Here is a 16679-nt window from a genome sequence, read left to right on the forward strand (position 1 = left end):
TCATCCAACTACGTCCTTGGAGCTACCACCTGTCTGTTACAACTGGAAGACTTTACAGTGCATGCTGTCCATAGCAAAAAAAAAACTAAAAAAGTCACTATTCTTGGTGGAAAAGTTGTAATGTCGTAAGTCAGTGGTTCAGCACTCACTGGGCAGTCCTGACCGATTAATGTGTTGCAAAATGGGAGAGAGTTTTGTAAACGCTTGCGGCCATATAGGGTAAAAGCATAAGTAGTATTCCTGTTTTTACGGTTAAAGAGGAAAAGAGGACACATGGTTTGTACAATGGTCCCTGTGAAAGTACAGTATGACACTGAGGTCACTTACAGGCACACACAGATTTGGAGGAAACACACTGACCTCGACCATCACAATGGATGAACTCTCATTGTTCAATCTATGGAATAAGTTACATGACACTCTGTTAAGCACTGTTCCTGAAGCATTCAATTGATGGATGATAATGATAGACAGAGTCATGCGAAATGTAAACGTACCCTTTAGCAAAGCAACCTAAGACATACACATCTGACATAGAAGAGGTGAAATACTCATCTAGTACTTTAGATGTGGATGGTAAAAGGTCACACACATACTGATGTCAACTGGTCTACTATTATGATCTACTACATCCTGGCCTTTAAAAAAAGGTGTTGAGTAGCATTGGTTTATAATATGTAATCCTGTCTAGCTCAAGATGTCAATATGGCATTGTAATACTCTGTCTTCTGTGTATGCAACTCTGCTTGGTCTGGTATCTTTATTGCTGGTGAGCGGTTTGCCTGTGGGGAAGGCGAATGGCAGAAGAAGGCGCTTTATGAAGAACAAAAAAGAAATGGTTCCATTTCTGGTTTGCTTACATCCATAAACTGGAGGCCACAATGAATAGCTGGCGATGCTGTTCCAAAGCACAAATGCAGATTGGGGACAGGCACAATGATGTTTGAACCTAGTTCACCAGAACTGCTGAGGGACTGTTGAAAACCAGACCAAAGCTAGCATGACGAAGGACCTTTTCCAAACCAACCAAACTACACATATTTAGTGTAGTTGACCAACCAAACTACACATATTTAGAAAACAAAAACATTGGACAGAGCTGGGTAGGGAATAGGGCAAGTTTTTTTTCAGGAGACACAATTCTACCTTCTAAGTGAGAGTAGCCGAATATACACAAAGAAAGGGGCTCGTTTCTGTGCACACATTTACGCCAGCCAGATTGCTCCAAGTTTGAATCTATAGGATAGTGTACTGTAGATGGATGAGAAAGATAGATGGATAAGGAAAGAGCAATATAGAGAGATAGAGCTTGAGTTGTTCCATGTCATTCATTTATCTGGAAAATGGGTCCCTGGCATGTGTCAAAAACAGAGAGAAGAAGGTGAGCGAAAAGGAGGTGAAGAGGAATAGTCGCCCATCCTTTCATCTAGTGGAGGCCTTTAGGCACGAATGAGATAAGAATGGATGGGGTCAAACGAGGTATCCAGTGTATGGATTTGAATTTAGTTGGTTCATCTGGGGAAGTGAGAGGGCGAGTTAGAGCCGGAAGCGGATCTGTGGAGGGGGGAGCCAGAGGGGGACATGCGGGGGCTGAGGTCACCCGTCTGAAGGCGCCAGAGCAGCTCCTCGTTGTTGCAGCTGAGACGCTTCTTCTCATTGGACTCCTTCTCCACGTACTTCTGCAGGTTGGCGTTCTCCTCAGACAGTTGCCTGGTGGGAGCAAATAATGCTGGGTCAGGCCTTTCAGATGACAGCACAGTAATACAAAGGCTCCAGCAGACCTCTAACACAGTCCAAAATCAGTTCTAGGAAAGATCTGGTAAGGTTTCTCCTCATTACATTTGCTGGTTTAAGGGTGAAGAAACAGGGTCAAAATTGTTATCTTTAAATTGCTATTGAAGTGATAACATAACAGGAATAAAAAGTTAGCACATTTTTTAGCCTTTTCTGAGAATTTACAAGAGAAACTAAAGTGAATTCCCTTTGACATTGTAAAAGAGTGCATGGCATTTACGTTTTGACAATATACTCCAGTACATGTATGGGTGACCCTTCAATTGAAAGAGCTGTCTATGATCTACTGATTGTGGTTTACCGTTTTGGTTCTTCAGAGAATAATGAAGATAAGCTGAGATCACTGATGTTTGACACACACCTGGACATGGCAACGTTGTTATCGATCCTGGCTTTCAGGTCCTCATTCTGCTGCTGTAAGACCTGCACACGTTCCTCCAGGAACACGTTCTTTTGAGCCTGCTCAAAAAAACAAGGGCACACAGAGTGCAACATTAAATTCTTTGTACTACGTACTCAGAGGACATATTATGTTATTTAGTTAATCATGGGAACATGGTTATTATAGGCAAACAGTTTAGGGCCACTAGTGTGTTATGTATTGTATCTTGTTAGCTAATGATCTATGTAATCACTGAACAAAGGCAAAAAACATGAAGGGGTGCAATATATTGCCACAATATGCGCTCACTTGCAGATTGACGTTAGACAGTCATGGCTAAACAATGATTAACAATCTCCTTTTAAAGGGTACCATTTTCTCCAGCTCTACGATCTTCAGCTCCTGTTCGTGGATCTGCTGATTCTTCATCTCCAGAACATCCTTCAGACTCTTCAGATCCTCCTCAATGTGCTGGTACGGTGCCAAAGCATCCTATTTATACAGAGTTTCAATTTCAAACTGCACTGTGTGTGTGTGTGTGTTTGTCATTATAAAAGGCTGTTGCCAAAGAATCCAGATTGACACAATATGGTAGTGTTAAATATGCAAGAAATATGCAAACGTTTTTTATAAACATCCACACACTAGCTGAGTTTGGCTTCTGTTTCCCCCCCTTTGATGAATCAGTTCACCTGACCTAAAACTCGTTGTAGCCTAATAATTTTTCCGTTTGATCACAACGTCAGTTCCACAACAAAATAACAATATATTTCTCCAGCCGCAGCAACAACAGAGCCGGGCCTGACAATTTTTGGAGCCCTCAGTGAGATATCACATTAATCTTAGTTATTTTATATAACTAATATCACGAATATAACGAAACATTAACCATTTGAGTTAACTAGTAGGCAGTTAACTAGTAGGCAGACTTGTAGCCTATTTGATGAATATACATAGACCTCTCCGGTCAGTCTGATAACAGACTCATATTAATAAACCCTTCAAATTTTCGTCAGAAAGGGTAGGGCACACATGTAGCACAGAGGCAGCATAAAACAATGTACTGTTTTGATTTGTAGCTCAGCAACAGCAAGTAGTTGCAGTGAGAGGCTTCTCAGCAGCAGAGTTAAAGGGCGACACTAGCCTATCTGGACAAGAAAAATAAAATCTAAATTCTGACTCATAATAACTAAATAAACTTCAGAACTGTGTTTAACTTAAACGCATCGACCAGCACTTTAAAACCCACCCAACAGTGGGGTAGTACAGAAGTACCTGGAGTTTTCTACCTTGAAATCGGCCCTGAAAGAGGTCCTATCGGGGTGGTTTCCGCTGTTGAAAAACGCCGTAAATGGCCTGCTAGTTTCAGCAGTCAAAAGACGCCTAGTGTGAGTGTTGGCCAAGGCCCTTAGAAGCAGGCTGGTATCCCTCTCAACAATGGTTGCACTCATCCATTCTCACATACTGACTAATACAGTATGTTTATTACATAAATTCAGGTTAGGGACTTCAGCTAATCCACGTGAGCACTGTTGCTGACGGGTGCTCGTAATTGTCACAGACAAAACACACACACACACACACACACACACACACACACACACACACACACACACACACACACACACACGCTTAGAATAAGAACACATTACCACTATCTGTTCATCCGTGCTCCTCCTAAGTGCCTCCTCAAAACGCTTGGCTCGGTCTTTCAGGCTGCGGTTCTGAAACGTGAGCGTGTCCACCTGGTCCTGCCCAACGAAAAAATCCACATGAACACACATACATGTTGCACAGTACATTTATGTTTGAGAAATCACAGAAATTCAAGACATGTTGGACAATAAATGTTGGACAATTTTACCTACTTTTCCCAGAGCATACACACACAGACACACACAGACACACACAGACACACACAGACACACACAGACACACACACACACACACACACACACACACACACACACACACACACACACACACACACACACTCACAGGGCGAAATGGGGCCAAAACTCCATTTCAAATTGCAATAACATTGTACAATGTTGTTATAATAGCTACAAAAAGTTGCTCTTATGTTAGTGGGTCACTGTAATGATTACTTGAGTCGTATATGGGCTTATCCATTGTACAGTATACTACTATCTAAGAAAGGCCATAATGACCTGTATTTGTCCCATGTAAGTCTTTTACAGAAGCAACAACAAACCAGAAGGGAATGTTGAGTAAAACAGTCAACTATGTGTTAATAAACTACACACCCACAGAATGAATAGATGTTCCCCTACAGCATTGTTATTTATAAATAACCTTTGCTATCTCATGTCCACAGAATGCCTCATTAAACTGCACAGTCCACAGTGACTGATCCACATTGCAAGCAGGCACTCGCTTCACGGAAGCTGGAGAGTCTGACCTCGGAGCAGAGACTGACTGTGAGCATTCCATCACAGGAGGATGAAGAGCTGTCCTCCTGTCAGATCTTCCCCGAACCACAGCTCTACCTCTCAGGAACATCAGTGGCCAGTTTTAGCATGACAGTAAATGCTAGCAACCCTAAGTTGGGTAAGTTCACTTGGCTGTGTCTGTTCTGTTTGCCCAAACCAAGTTTAGTTGGTGTTGACACCCCCAGAGCCTCCATTTATTTTGTTCCTGCTACAAAAATAAATTGTCATTTTAGGCTCATCTGTAAAACCCCTAAGCTTTCGCTGCTTTGGCTAAACTGTAGTTTCTTTTCACCTCCATGGTTCCGGAGTTTGACAGCTTTTGACTGCATCAAAATTAGAACCATTTTGTTTCAAGTGCGATCGTGTTTCAAAGTTGCAGTTGTCCCCTACAATATATGAGAAGAGTAGGTTTTGGACGTCATATCATCTCATCAATAACCCCCCACCCCGGGGTTGGGTTTGTCTCCCCCAACGTCAAACACCTTCCTTCGTCACTCTAACTGCACTGCACGTTATGTACTTAAGAATGGGTAAGGTGGTTCTCAGTACACTGAGTAAACAAGTCAAAAGTGTGACAGTGGAAAGAAATTGGTGATAGAGAAAGGGACAAGCATTTCATCACTAATAAAACTTTACGGTGCTAAAAATGTGAACAAACAAATCAATAAAATCAATAAAGTCTAAATAAGTCACTTTTGCACAAATTAGAGGTGCAAATATCAGAGTATAATGCCTAACAATGCTTTTGATTGATGCCAATGGTCAAGTGATATTAGACTGTAACATTGATTGCAGAATGTGATAAACTGTCCAGGCATTTAGGAGTTTTGTGTATATTAAGGTTATTGTAAATGATCTACATAATTGGCAACGTAGGCCGTTTGATTTCAATTTAACACAAAGAGGTCAGTTGCGGACAACTGGCTTGTTAAAATTGAACTGGTAATAAATCTTTAAGTTGCCTGAGGGAACTTCCTTCCTTCTTCCTTCGAATGAATATGTACCTCAAAGAACCATTAATAGTCGGACTATGACTTGTATAGTTGAACGGTGGACTTTTACCTGTAGGGACAGTCTAAGCTTCTCAAATTCCTCTTCTAAAGATTTCCTCTGCTGTTCGTGAGCCATTTTCAGATCTGCGGAGATGAGGACAGTGACATCAGCAAGAAGTAAAATATATCTTGACATCTCTTTGCATTTATGACCATATTTAGTATCAAACTCTTATAGTGGTGAACTTTTGAATTAATCTTATGAAATAAACTAAGTAATGTGTCATTATACCGAATACATTTTACACATGAGCAAAAGAAAATTTCAGTTTTTTTGCTGCATTTTTGTTATCAACTATACACTTTCCCCAATAGGATCAACAGCCTCCGTGGCAGACTGCCATACACAGACTGAATATCTGAAGTATTTTTTTTTGTTCTCCTCAGGCTTTGCCTCTGGCCCAGGGAGCGTTGACTCACTGCGGATGGTCCTGGCGTGCTCCTCCTGCAGGGTGGCCACGGTGGCGCTGTGGGTGTCCTCCATCTCCTGGAGCGCCTCCTCATGGTTCTCACTCATCTCCTCCATCTAACAGAGAGAGACATGGTCAGCCACGGAAAAACATCATTTCCAATAGTTATCAACTGTCTCGAGATCACTAAGTTACTCACGATTCTTATCACTGTCTTCTAAATGATATGGGTGCATGGAAGAATTGGCAGCGTGGAGTGGGTAGTGGTGGAGGCATCATACATGTTATGAATGAGTTTCTCCATTGCTGTATGTATGCATATGTGATGTTGTAATGCGACATATGTGATGTGACGTATGATATGTTCGTTCTGTAAACCAATTAGTGTGGCTGACCTATGTGGAAACTAATTTGTACTTAGCTTGGGTCCTTGCTGATTATGAAGTTGATATTCCACTATGTTTCATATTTTTGGTGATACAGCAAATAATATACACATCCAGAGCATATGGAAGGCTACATGATGGCAAATAGGAGCCCAGGCTAATGCAATACAATTTAGAACTTAGATTTTTAAATGTTGAATGGCTGGCATCATAGAATTAGAATTCTATAGTTAGCTATAGTCTCCACAGTTACCACAGTTGCATTCTGTTGCATTTGTTTTATTCCTATTGTCATCAAAGTGCTTAGAATGTCATCAAAAGAAAATTAATATGAATTGTTTATACTATCAGAATCAGAATCGAGAACACGAGAACTAGAGAACTAGGCAACTAGTTTAGGTACCATCATCAAATTCATTTTGATATCATATGGTCATGTGAAGGACCGATAAACACCTGTATCTTCCCCAATAGCCTTCCAGGATACCTATTTAGTTCTGTGTAAAGGGCTGGTACCCACTGCAGTAATGGAAGAAAAGCTTTCACACGCATGACATTGCCAGCTAAACTGCCAAAATACACTAATTAGTCAGCTGGGCTGTTGGTGGAGTTTGCAAGGTTTTTGCATGCCTTTTAGGTAGCAAGCTTACTAGTTTTGGAACAGAACTCCGTATTGCTGCTTTAAGTAACTTGGATGGCAATGATGATGATTACTATTGTTGTTTTGGGCATTCTATTGTAGATTATTTTCCACTGCATTATTAGTATTCATCTTATTTCTAATAGCTGCTGAAATTCATTGCAGTACCTCTTATAGTGCCTTTTTCCACTGGTCCTGGTGTGTATTCATGTGAGTTAGTGAGTGTGTGTGTGTGTGCGAGAGAGAAAGACAGAGAGAGAGAGAGAGAGAGAGAGAGAGAGAGAGAGAGAGAGAATGTGTGTGTGTGTGTGTGTGTGTGTGTGTGTGTGTGAGAGAGAGAGAGACAGAGAGAGAGAGAGAGAAAATTTGTGTGTGAGAGAGAGACAGAGAGAGAGAGAGAGAGAGAGAGAGAGAGACTGAGAGTGAGAGAGAGAGGGAGCGAGAGAGAGAATGTGTGTGTACGAGTGTGTGTGCTTGTGTGTGTGTGTGTGTGTAGTGTCTGTCCTCACCTGCTCCTGGTGCTGGCCACGCAGCTCGTCCAGCTGCTCCCGGTGCTCCTGGTGGAGGTGTTGGGTGTGGGCGCGGTGCTGGCAGCTCAGCCGCTCCTCCAGGGCCCCCAGCTCCAGCTTCTGCCGCTGCCGCAGGCCCCGCAGCTCCTGCTCAAAGCGCTCCTCCTGCTGCCGCTTCTCCCCTCGCAGGCGCTCCCAGCCAGCAACGCTGCAGGCTACAGCAGGGGAGAGAGGGAGTAGGGAGACAGAGGGATGAAAGGGGCACAGAGAGAAAGAGAGAGAGAGAAGGGGGGATGAGGAGGGGAGGGACGTGGGGTCAAAAGAAGTGGAGGGAAAGTGAGAAAGAGGGGTTAAATGTGGGCAAAAGGTAGGGAGGGAAAGAGTGTGGAAAAGTGGAAGAGTGGACAGTGAAAGAGAAATCTGAGAGATGGGCCATGACGTGTGCATTCTGGAAGCTTCTATGATGAGTTCAGAGTTCTCTGGGGAACCGCCATATCTAACCAACCTCTATGTATAATACATGTCCCTCTGTCTCAGAGCACCTAGAGCATGACTCATTTCACACACACATACACACACACACACACACCACACCCACCACGCACACACACACACACACACACACACACACACACACACACACACACACACACACTCACTCACACATACACACACCACACCCACCACACACACTTACCCACTTCATCCCTGATCCGACCCAGTTCCTGAGACAGTTCCCTCTCCTTCACGCTGGCTCTCTCATTCTGCAACGCACCAGACAATGCAAGGGTTAGAGCCATCTCATATGGGATGTTTGGAAACACAGCACATGTACAGTAGATTTAACTTTACATATGAACTATCATATACTCATCTCAAGTTAGTCACATCACTAATCTAAGGACTTATAATATTATAATACTTATTATATGTTTGTTTATATACACATAGATACAGATATTAATGTTTGGGTTCTTAATATTCAGATATTAATGTTTGGGTTAACATTGGGTATCTACTGTTTTATGTTTGGATAATTATTTGAGTTCCAATATTGGTTTTCTTGTAGGAGAAAGAGCCACATATGCAAGATTACAGTAACAGACATTCAACAAAGTGAAACATAAAAACTTGTAGGCTTGACTGTATTCTACACCATCTTTAACAGTGGGAACATTGTGCATCAATCTTATGATGTAATTCCCTCACAATGGACGTCTTAGCTCACAGTTCAGAGAAGTGATCCTTACAGCAGCCCATTCTACTACATGATCTATGACTATTGATTTTTAGTACATTTACAGGGCTCCCGCCACACCAGGCCGTGATTTCCCATAAACCACGTGAGTAACACAATATTCTAAGACTGAACTAATCACTGACTTTTTTATATTTTGTACTTTCTTGATGCACTAATTTAAATGGATACCAAGTTGTATCATACATACTGCACCTTAAAAACAGAAACAAATGATTAAGATTCCTAAAATAATAAATGGATCCCTCAATCAAAACACCAATCGGTATAGTATTCCTACATCAGTTGGGATTCAACGTAAACGTAAGCATTCTTCCTGACGTAAACACAGATATCATGATCAACTTTGCCAGTGGATTGCTAACTGGCTGACTAATCCAAGGCTAGCCTGATGGTAAACAAACCAGCAATTTATAGTGAGTGTCAGCTCCATGACAACCAGACTGACGTTCTCATTCTCACTACACATTCAGGTCACAATCCCATAATCCCTGCAGACACTAGTGACCTTTCACCTCCAGAGAAGCCTCAAGTCTGTGTGAGAGAGAGAGTTTGTTTGTGTGAATAGTGTGTTCAAGTCTGTACCACCCAAATCAGCCATGTTGGATACTATTCCCCATCTCTTCCTCCACCTGTCCTGTCCCCACCAGACCTCACACACACTAACACACGCACACACACACGCACGCACGCACGCACACACACACACACACACACACACACACACACACACACACACACACACACACACACACACACACACACACACACACACACACACACACACACACACACACACACCTTCTCAAGGACAATCCAAACACTTCTCTACATATACGAGGCTACAGCTGCGCGAAGCTGAAAGATTTACAGCATCAATTAGAGGTTTTATTGCGGAGGGAACTATTAGGGAGCCTCTGCGGAAGCACTATGGAAAATTACAACTGTAACACTTGACTGCGAGAGCAGCATGAAACAGCCAGTGCTCACCCCTTCCTGAAGATATCAAAAGAACCAGATCTGTGCTTTCACAACATTGCCCAGGCTTTAGTCTCACAACCACATGTTGTCAGGTACACATACAAATCCATACACAAATACCCATGAGGGTTCAGGCTATATTATGTAAGGACACTGCAGTCTATTTTGCTAGATAGACACAAAGCCTACCCACTGAGTGCAAAGATTACTGACTCAACATAACTGCATTCACAGCTAACAGCTAACAAAGACAAGCTGACATAATACACTTCTACCACTCACAAACAAACTCTCTCTCTCACACACAAACACACACACACACACACACACACACACACACACACACACACACACACACACACACACACACACACACACACACACACATATACACAAACACACACACAGAGCTGAAACTGACACTCACGCACAGACCAGCCACACAACCAAAAGGGAAATCCTCTCCTGCGGCGGCTAAGATTCTACTGCTACTGGTGCTGATGCTGCCGTTACCGTGGCATCCAGACAGCAGGGAGGGTGGAGTCTCTGGCTACAGCATGTCTGACCCATGCTAGGCCAGCAGACGGCTTCCTCCACCACTAGAGCACAGGGGAGGGCTGTGCCCACACACAATGCTGACAGAGAGACTCACACAGCGAGAGCAGAAGGGAGGGAGAGGGGATGGAGGAGAGAGCCACTGACAGCACAGAATAGGACGAGGCAGAACAAGGAAGCGGAGAGAGAAACAGAGAGGGGGGTAAGAGAGGGAGAGTGATAGCCAGCTAGAGGATGCTTTGGTTTAAATAGCCTCACCTCTGTGTCTCCGTGTGTGTGCGTGTGTGTCCTATATGGTACCTTCCTGGAACAATGACTAACGCCGGGTCTGCTTTCTCTCCTGGAGCCACCCCCTCTGTTCCTCCCTCCTCTCTCCCTCCCTCGCACACACACACACACATACACACATCTTCATCACAGACACACATGCGCACACATGCACATCTCCCTTGATATCCCTTGATCTCAAACTTAGATACACACCCACACCCCCCCACCCACACACACATATTTAGGCTCATCTGTCAACGAGGGAACAGAAGAAAGAAGACTGGGGGGAGGGATCAGATCAATATGGGATTGAATTACTAGCATGTTCTCTCTCTCTCTCTCTCTCTCTCTCTCTCTCTCTGTATCTATCCCAATCTCTCTCTATCTCTCTCTCTCTCTCTGTCCATAGGGAATATGTTTGCACCCATTTACATACCTGCACACATGCAAACATACAAACATACATAACCACACATAAAGGCAGCCATGCTTAAATGATGATTTCAACTAATTAGGTTCACGAGTCCACAGTGTATTTGAGCACTTAGTTACTTTTACTAGGACATTAAAACAATAGAATATTTCTATACTTCTTTAATAAGCTGTCATCACAAACGTATACCCTAAAACGTAATCACAAATCAAAAAGAGACCTCTACCAAACAAAAATGCTAAAGGTGCATAAGGAATGTTTCATTTAGTAACATATCAGTACTATATTCAGGTTTCATTTTCAGATTTGGACAGCAAGTGACACAGAAATGTCACTGTCCCCACACTACTTGGGGATGACAGCTACCATGACCAAACCAACAAGTGCCACAGTCTTCCATTTCTTTCCGTAACATCGATGATGACCACCACCCAACCGACATCACGCTCACTTCTGTGTCCCCCCCCCACCACTCAGCGAAGGGCACGGACTCTGGGTGTGGCTCAGGGGCTCAGAGACGGCTGATCAATCACAGCAAAAGCCTCCCGAGCCTGGGGGGAGGCTAATCAAATTAGCTATGCCCATCAGAGAGCTCTCCTGGTGGGGTTACGTTCAGGACATTTTGCCCGGAGACTGCCGGGAGCTTAGCTCTAACAGCTGACTGGAGGGAAATGGCATCCGGAGGATGACTCAAACTCTGCTGGTTTCCTGTTTACACATATTTGCACATAACAATTTAGAATAGATTGAGGTTTTGGTCGGAATTATAAACATAGAAAATATTGTTTACTGACAGAACTAATGTGTATTTCCCAAACATCTGGATGCCAAATAAAATTTCTAATGCAATAATAAAATGTATTGATTTTTCAATTCCTGCCTGGTCAATGCAATCAAGCCTAAGGCTAATGGATGCTACAGGCGACTAGCCCTCAATATAATCAGTGATCTGGTCTTAATGTAGTCCTGTTTTGCTAAGTTAGCAGGTTTAGTAATATACATGTATAATGAGAGCCACAGAGGCCCATAGGAGCCTCTGCCCACTAGGATTTACTCCCTCTAAAATATGAAACTCATATACACATATCCCTCTGAAACCAACATCTAATAGGTTCGTTAGTTAAGGCCATAAAGGCAGGGAACTGAATGCATTCGTGATCAAACATTCATTCCAGGAGGACTCCTACAGGAAGCCTACATCAATGCAGCTGCAGCTAAACCTTGCCGACATCTCCGTGCCAACAGGGTCATGAACCTGAAGTGCTGACTGTAGTCTAACCTTTGTGCGGTTACAGTATGCCGGTGGACACAGAGGCCTGTGAGTAATGCATACACACATGCTAGCCATGCTTTTAATCACAGCTTTCTTTTAGTCCCCATAAATACATAATAATGTTAATAATAATAATAATAATAATAAAATGTGCTAATGGATGATAGATTATTAGAATCCCAATTCCATAGAGCCTGCACCCCTGCTTAACTTGCTTTGGAATAAGTAAAGTTAATAGACTAATGGGAGATGCACCTGATTTTCATAAATAACGGTGGCTGATTAGAAGATACAGTAGGTGGTCAGTTTTTCTGTAGAGACAGAGATTGGCATGTTGCAAAACTGAAGACTCTGCAGATGTGAGTTGACAGTTGGCAGATCCAGCTGTGACAGGTGGCCTAATCAAATGAACCACGCTCCCATCTGCTGATGATACCATGAGACAATCATGCCATCTCTGACGTTGATGAGTGACTGAAATTAAATTCACATCAGTTGTGTATCATCTTGTAAGTGGACTTAGTACTGAGCAAATGCAATATTATGTCAATGTGAATGAACTAACATGAGAGAATAATAATCATGTTTAGATGTTAAAGATGAAATTGGAAACTCATTTTGTTTTGTCATTGTTCTTATTGATAGTGACACTTGTGAACAGTAATGGGTGACCTACAGGCTACAGGAAACATTTTGAAGCATTAAGTATTTTGAAGCTTCAGTACAAAATGTCTTCGGTGAGAGGAACTATAAAGCAGAATCTGTTGCACTCCTTTCCTTTTTGGTGTATAGCCAGTGAGTGTATTCTTTCTTAGGTCTTTGGTCTTTTTGCCTTCCTACGTGTTGTTCAACCTCTCTGCACCATGCTAAGGCTCTTATTGTCAGGTGCAGTGGGCATTCAACTGCCATCCTCACCAACACTGAAGCACATCCCTCTCAAAGACAGCAGCACATTCTCTGTGTAAGTGGCTCTCAAGGATAATGGCAGGAGGAAGGCTGGTCAAGGGGATTTATGCCAATTGAAATGGCCTGTCAGACCTACCTACATAGACAACTCGTATGAAGATATTTAAAGCAACACTATTCAACAATTCAGATATGTTTTTCTAGGTAACTAGCGTTGGTATCATCTTCAAATAAATAAAAACACCTGTTGTTCTCACAAACCATCCAGCCTATGTAGTTCTGCGGCTGGGTCGGACACCCAGGAAAAGTGTAAGAAAAGTTTTTTCAGCACAAAAATCGGCAACAATATCACTAAAAGATGTCGGTTAGCAACTTAGCAAGCTGTTATCAGTGCAAGGTTGGCTGTTTTTTTTTTCAAGGTTCTTGATGCTTTCAATCTAGTAAGCTAGTTTTAGAAGAAAACTCAATAATGCTGCTTTAAAGTCTCTGAACCTCTTCTTCATCAAAGAAAGTCTCTTTCTTCATCGAAGGCAACAATAAACAGCCTATGCCCTCTAGTGAAACGATATTGGCACTTACCCTCAGTTCTTCCTTACAGTGCCTGTATAGCAGTGACCTATAGGCTAGTTTTAATGCTAGTCATGGTGCATGTATTGGCGCAGTAGCTGTGGCCTACCTTCTGGCAGAAGTGCTGGGTGGTGATGGCGAACACCTCCAGGCCACGGCTGGCCCTGCTCAGCTCTACCTGCAGGCTGTGGAGCTGCCTGGCCTGCTCCTCACAGCGCTGCTTCAGCTTCTCCACCAGGGCGCGCTCACGCTCTCGCTCCCTCTCCCGTTCCTTCTCCCGTTCCTTCTCCCGTTCCTTCTCCCGCTCCTTCTCCCGCTCCGCCTCCTGCACGCTTGTCCGGCCCAGGGACGACCTCTGACGCACTGAGGAGGAGAAGCGGAGGTCATGGTGTTAAGATGCAGATGTGAGGTGTGTGCACTGCTGAACTCTGCCATGGCTATGATCAGGCAGTTCGCATATAAACATGGACTGTCCACACACACACACACACACACACACACACACACACACACACACACACACACACACACACACACACACACACACACACACACACACACATTTCTGTGACACCATTTGTCAACTGATTGTCAATGATATTGTTAATGTATACGTTTAATATTGTTATGTGTTGTATGTGTGTGCGGGGTGGGGGACACACACACACACACATGGCCACACACACATGCACGCGCACACGCACACATACAAACACACACCCAAGCACATACACATGTGAGGTGGCTGTCATTAGCTAATCACGATGTGAACCCAGGACAAATCCAGTGAAAAGTAAAATCAAATGAATTCAGTCAGAACACACTAACACCCCGGATAATCTTGAGCAGGCGTAGACAGCTCAGTCACGTGCATCTAACGGGCTAAAGTGAATTAGCAGCCACCAGGCTCTGGCTGCTGCCCTCATCCCCGTCGCCATGACAACGGCAGGCAGCCATGGCCCAGGTAATGGGGCGCAGTGAGAAGAGTGGGTGGGTGAGGGGGCTGTGCTCTCTTGCCTGCCTACAGGAAATTAAGACCTCTGCCTAGTCAGATTATTTACACACACAAAAACACACACACACACACACACACACACACACACACACACACACACACACACACACACACACACACACACGTGTGTGCATGCTTACCATGTGATTGGACACACACACATACACATGGTTGTATGCTCAGCCATTATAAAAGTGCCTGGCCAGGCAGTGTGCTTCGACTTACAAACACAGACATACACACACACACACACACACACACACACATAAGCGAGGCAGAGACAGAGAAGGACATAGTACTTACCAGGGGACTGTGGCTTAGGTGACACAACGGCAAAACGTTTCGGGGAGGACAGTATAGGCTTGGTGCTCTCAGAATTTTTCTGAAATTCTTTACGAGTGGCTGCAACAAAAAAAATCATACTTTTCATCATCCCAATGATTTGTCTCGGTTCTTCTTGACCATGAAATATGTTTAAATCTGTGAATATTCATGTAGTATTCATACTCATTTATTCATGTACTATTAATTAACTATCAATTAATTATGCAACATCATCTTAAGTGGCATCTGTTATGTTATAGTACTGAATGTCCACTGGGTGGAGCCATTGTCCCAGTTGCGAAACTGCACTACTGCAGGGGCAGACCCTCTCGATTTACACAACACGCAGTACCACCACAGCCAGCAGAGGGCCCAGCAATACAACGCTTAAACCAGAATGAGCCATTACGTGTAACACACATCATACAGAATTCATCAACCAGCGGCGTGTTGTCGTGACATTACATCTGCTTGCATCACGTTCAATTGATGACAGAGGCCAAATGCGACTTTGAAATTCTTCAATCACTTATTCCTATTAGCAGCTTGCAGTGAACACACCTGCATCGACCCACTATGAAACTATATCTGCAATGTGATTCATCATCTCAAATGCAGAACTGCTGGTTGTGTACTCAGCATGTACAACTAGCCCAAAAATGCTGCTTACTGCACAAATGAGCATCTCATTACATGAAGGCAATCTACAGTGCATCCATGCAACTGCTGAAATTAATAGCTTAATAATTTGAGTATATCGACTAAGCTAAACCATTTATGATATTGAAAAGCACTTATTTCTGTGTCTCAGCATGATCATTAAAAAAGTAATGGGGCTCATCACTACCAACTACACCTATCTAAATCCCTCTCCCATCTATTAGACTCAATTAGTCCCTGGGTAGCCGTACAGCAGAATGCTATGTTCTCTTAGACACCAAGTGTGTGTATGTGTGTGTGTGTGTGTGTGTGTGTGTGTGTGTGTGTGTGTGTGTGTGTGTGTGTGTGTGTGTGTTGTGTGTGTGTGTGTGTGTGTGTGTGTGTGTGTGTGTGTGTGACATTCCTGGCAGTGTTGAAGTGCGTGCTTCTCTTTATGAGCTGATCAACTCTATCCTACTCACTCAACAACATTCCTTGTATAGTGATGCTGCTAATAGCCATATTAAATAAGCACCAAAGGCTAACAACATGTGCCACCACTAGTCATATATTTCTTTTGAGTGATGAAAAGATAGATACACAGATAGATACATAGATAGACAGATAGATACATAGATAGATAGATAGATAGATAGATAGATAGATAGATAGATAGATAGATAGGGCCAATAGTTTTCCGCGTCAAAAAAAAGCAAATTCCGTGTCACGTTTTTGGTAATTCCGTGATTCCGCGTCAAAAAAATAAAAACAGCCGTATAATGCCTTTCCGCACGTTAACTGTATGAAAAACTCTGTTGATAGTGATGTTGCC

At 43.2% G+C, this 16679-nt stretch overlaps 1 protein-coding gene across 1 annotated transcript in view; it reads right to left on the minus strand.

The window, feature by feature from the left end:
- Nucleotides 1-1511: 1511 nt before the first annotated feature.
- mtus2b (microtubule associated tumor suppressor candidate 2b) overlaps nucleotides 1512-16679 on the minus strand; it is a gene marked incomplete at both ends in the record, with an annotated part of 36234 nt that continues 21066 nt past the window's right edge. Inside the window, 9 exons of the mRNA XM_080844947.1 lie at nucleotides 1512-1710; nucleotides 2156-2256; nucleotides 2549-2668; nucleotides 3829-3927; nucleotides 5692-5765; nucleotides 6102-6207; nucleotides 7627-7841; nucleotides 8324-8390; nucleotides 13979-14232. Coding sequence (XP_080701073.1) covers nucleotides 1512-1710; nucleotides 2156-2256; nucleotides 2549-2668; nucleotides 3829-3927; nucleotides 5692-5765; nucleotides 6102-6207; nucleotides 7627-7841; nucleotides 8324-8390; nucleotides 13979-14232 — 1235 coding nt within the window. The remainder of the gene's footprint in view (nucleotides 1711-2155; nucleotides 2257-2548; nucleotides 2669-3828; nucleotides 3928-5691; nucleotides 5766-6101; nucleotides 6208-7626; nucleotides 7842-8323; nucleotides 8391-13978; nucleotides 14233-16679) is intronic.

The sequence above is a fragment of the Sprattus sprattus genome, assembly GCF_963457725.1.
Source record: "Sprattus sprattus genome assembly, chromosome: 9".
NCBI lineage: Eukaryota > Metazoa > Chordata > Actinopteri > Clupeiformes > Clupeidae > Sprattus > Sprattus sprattus.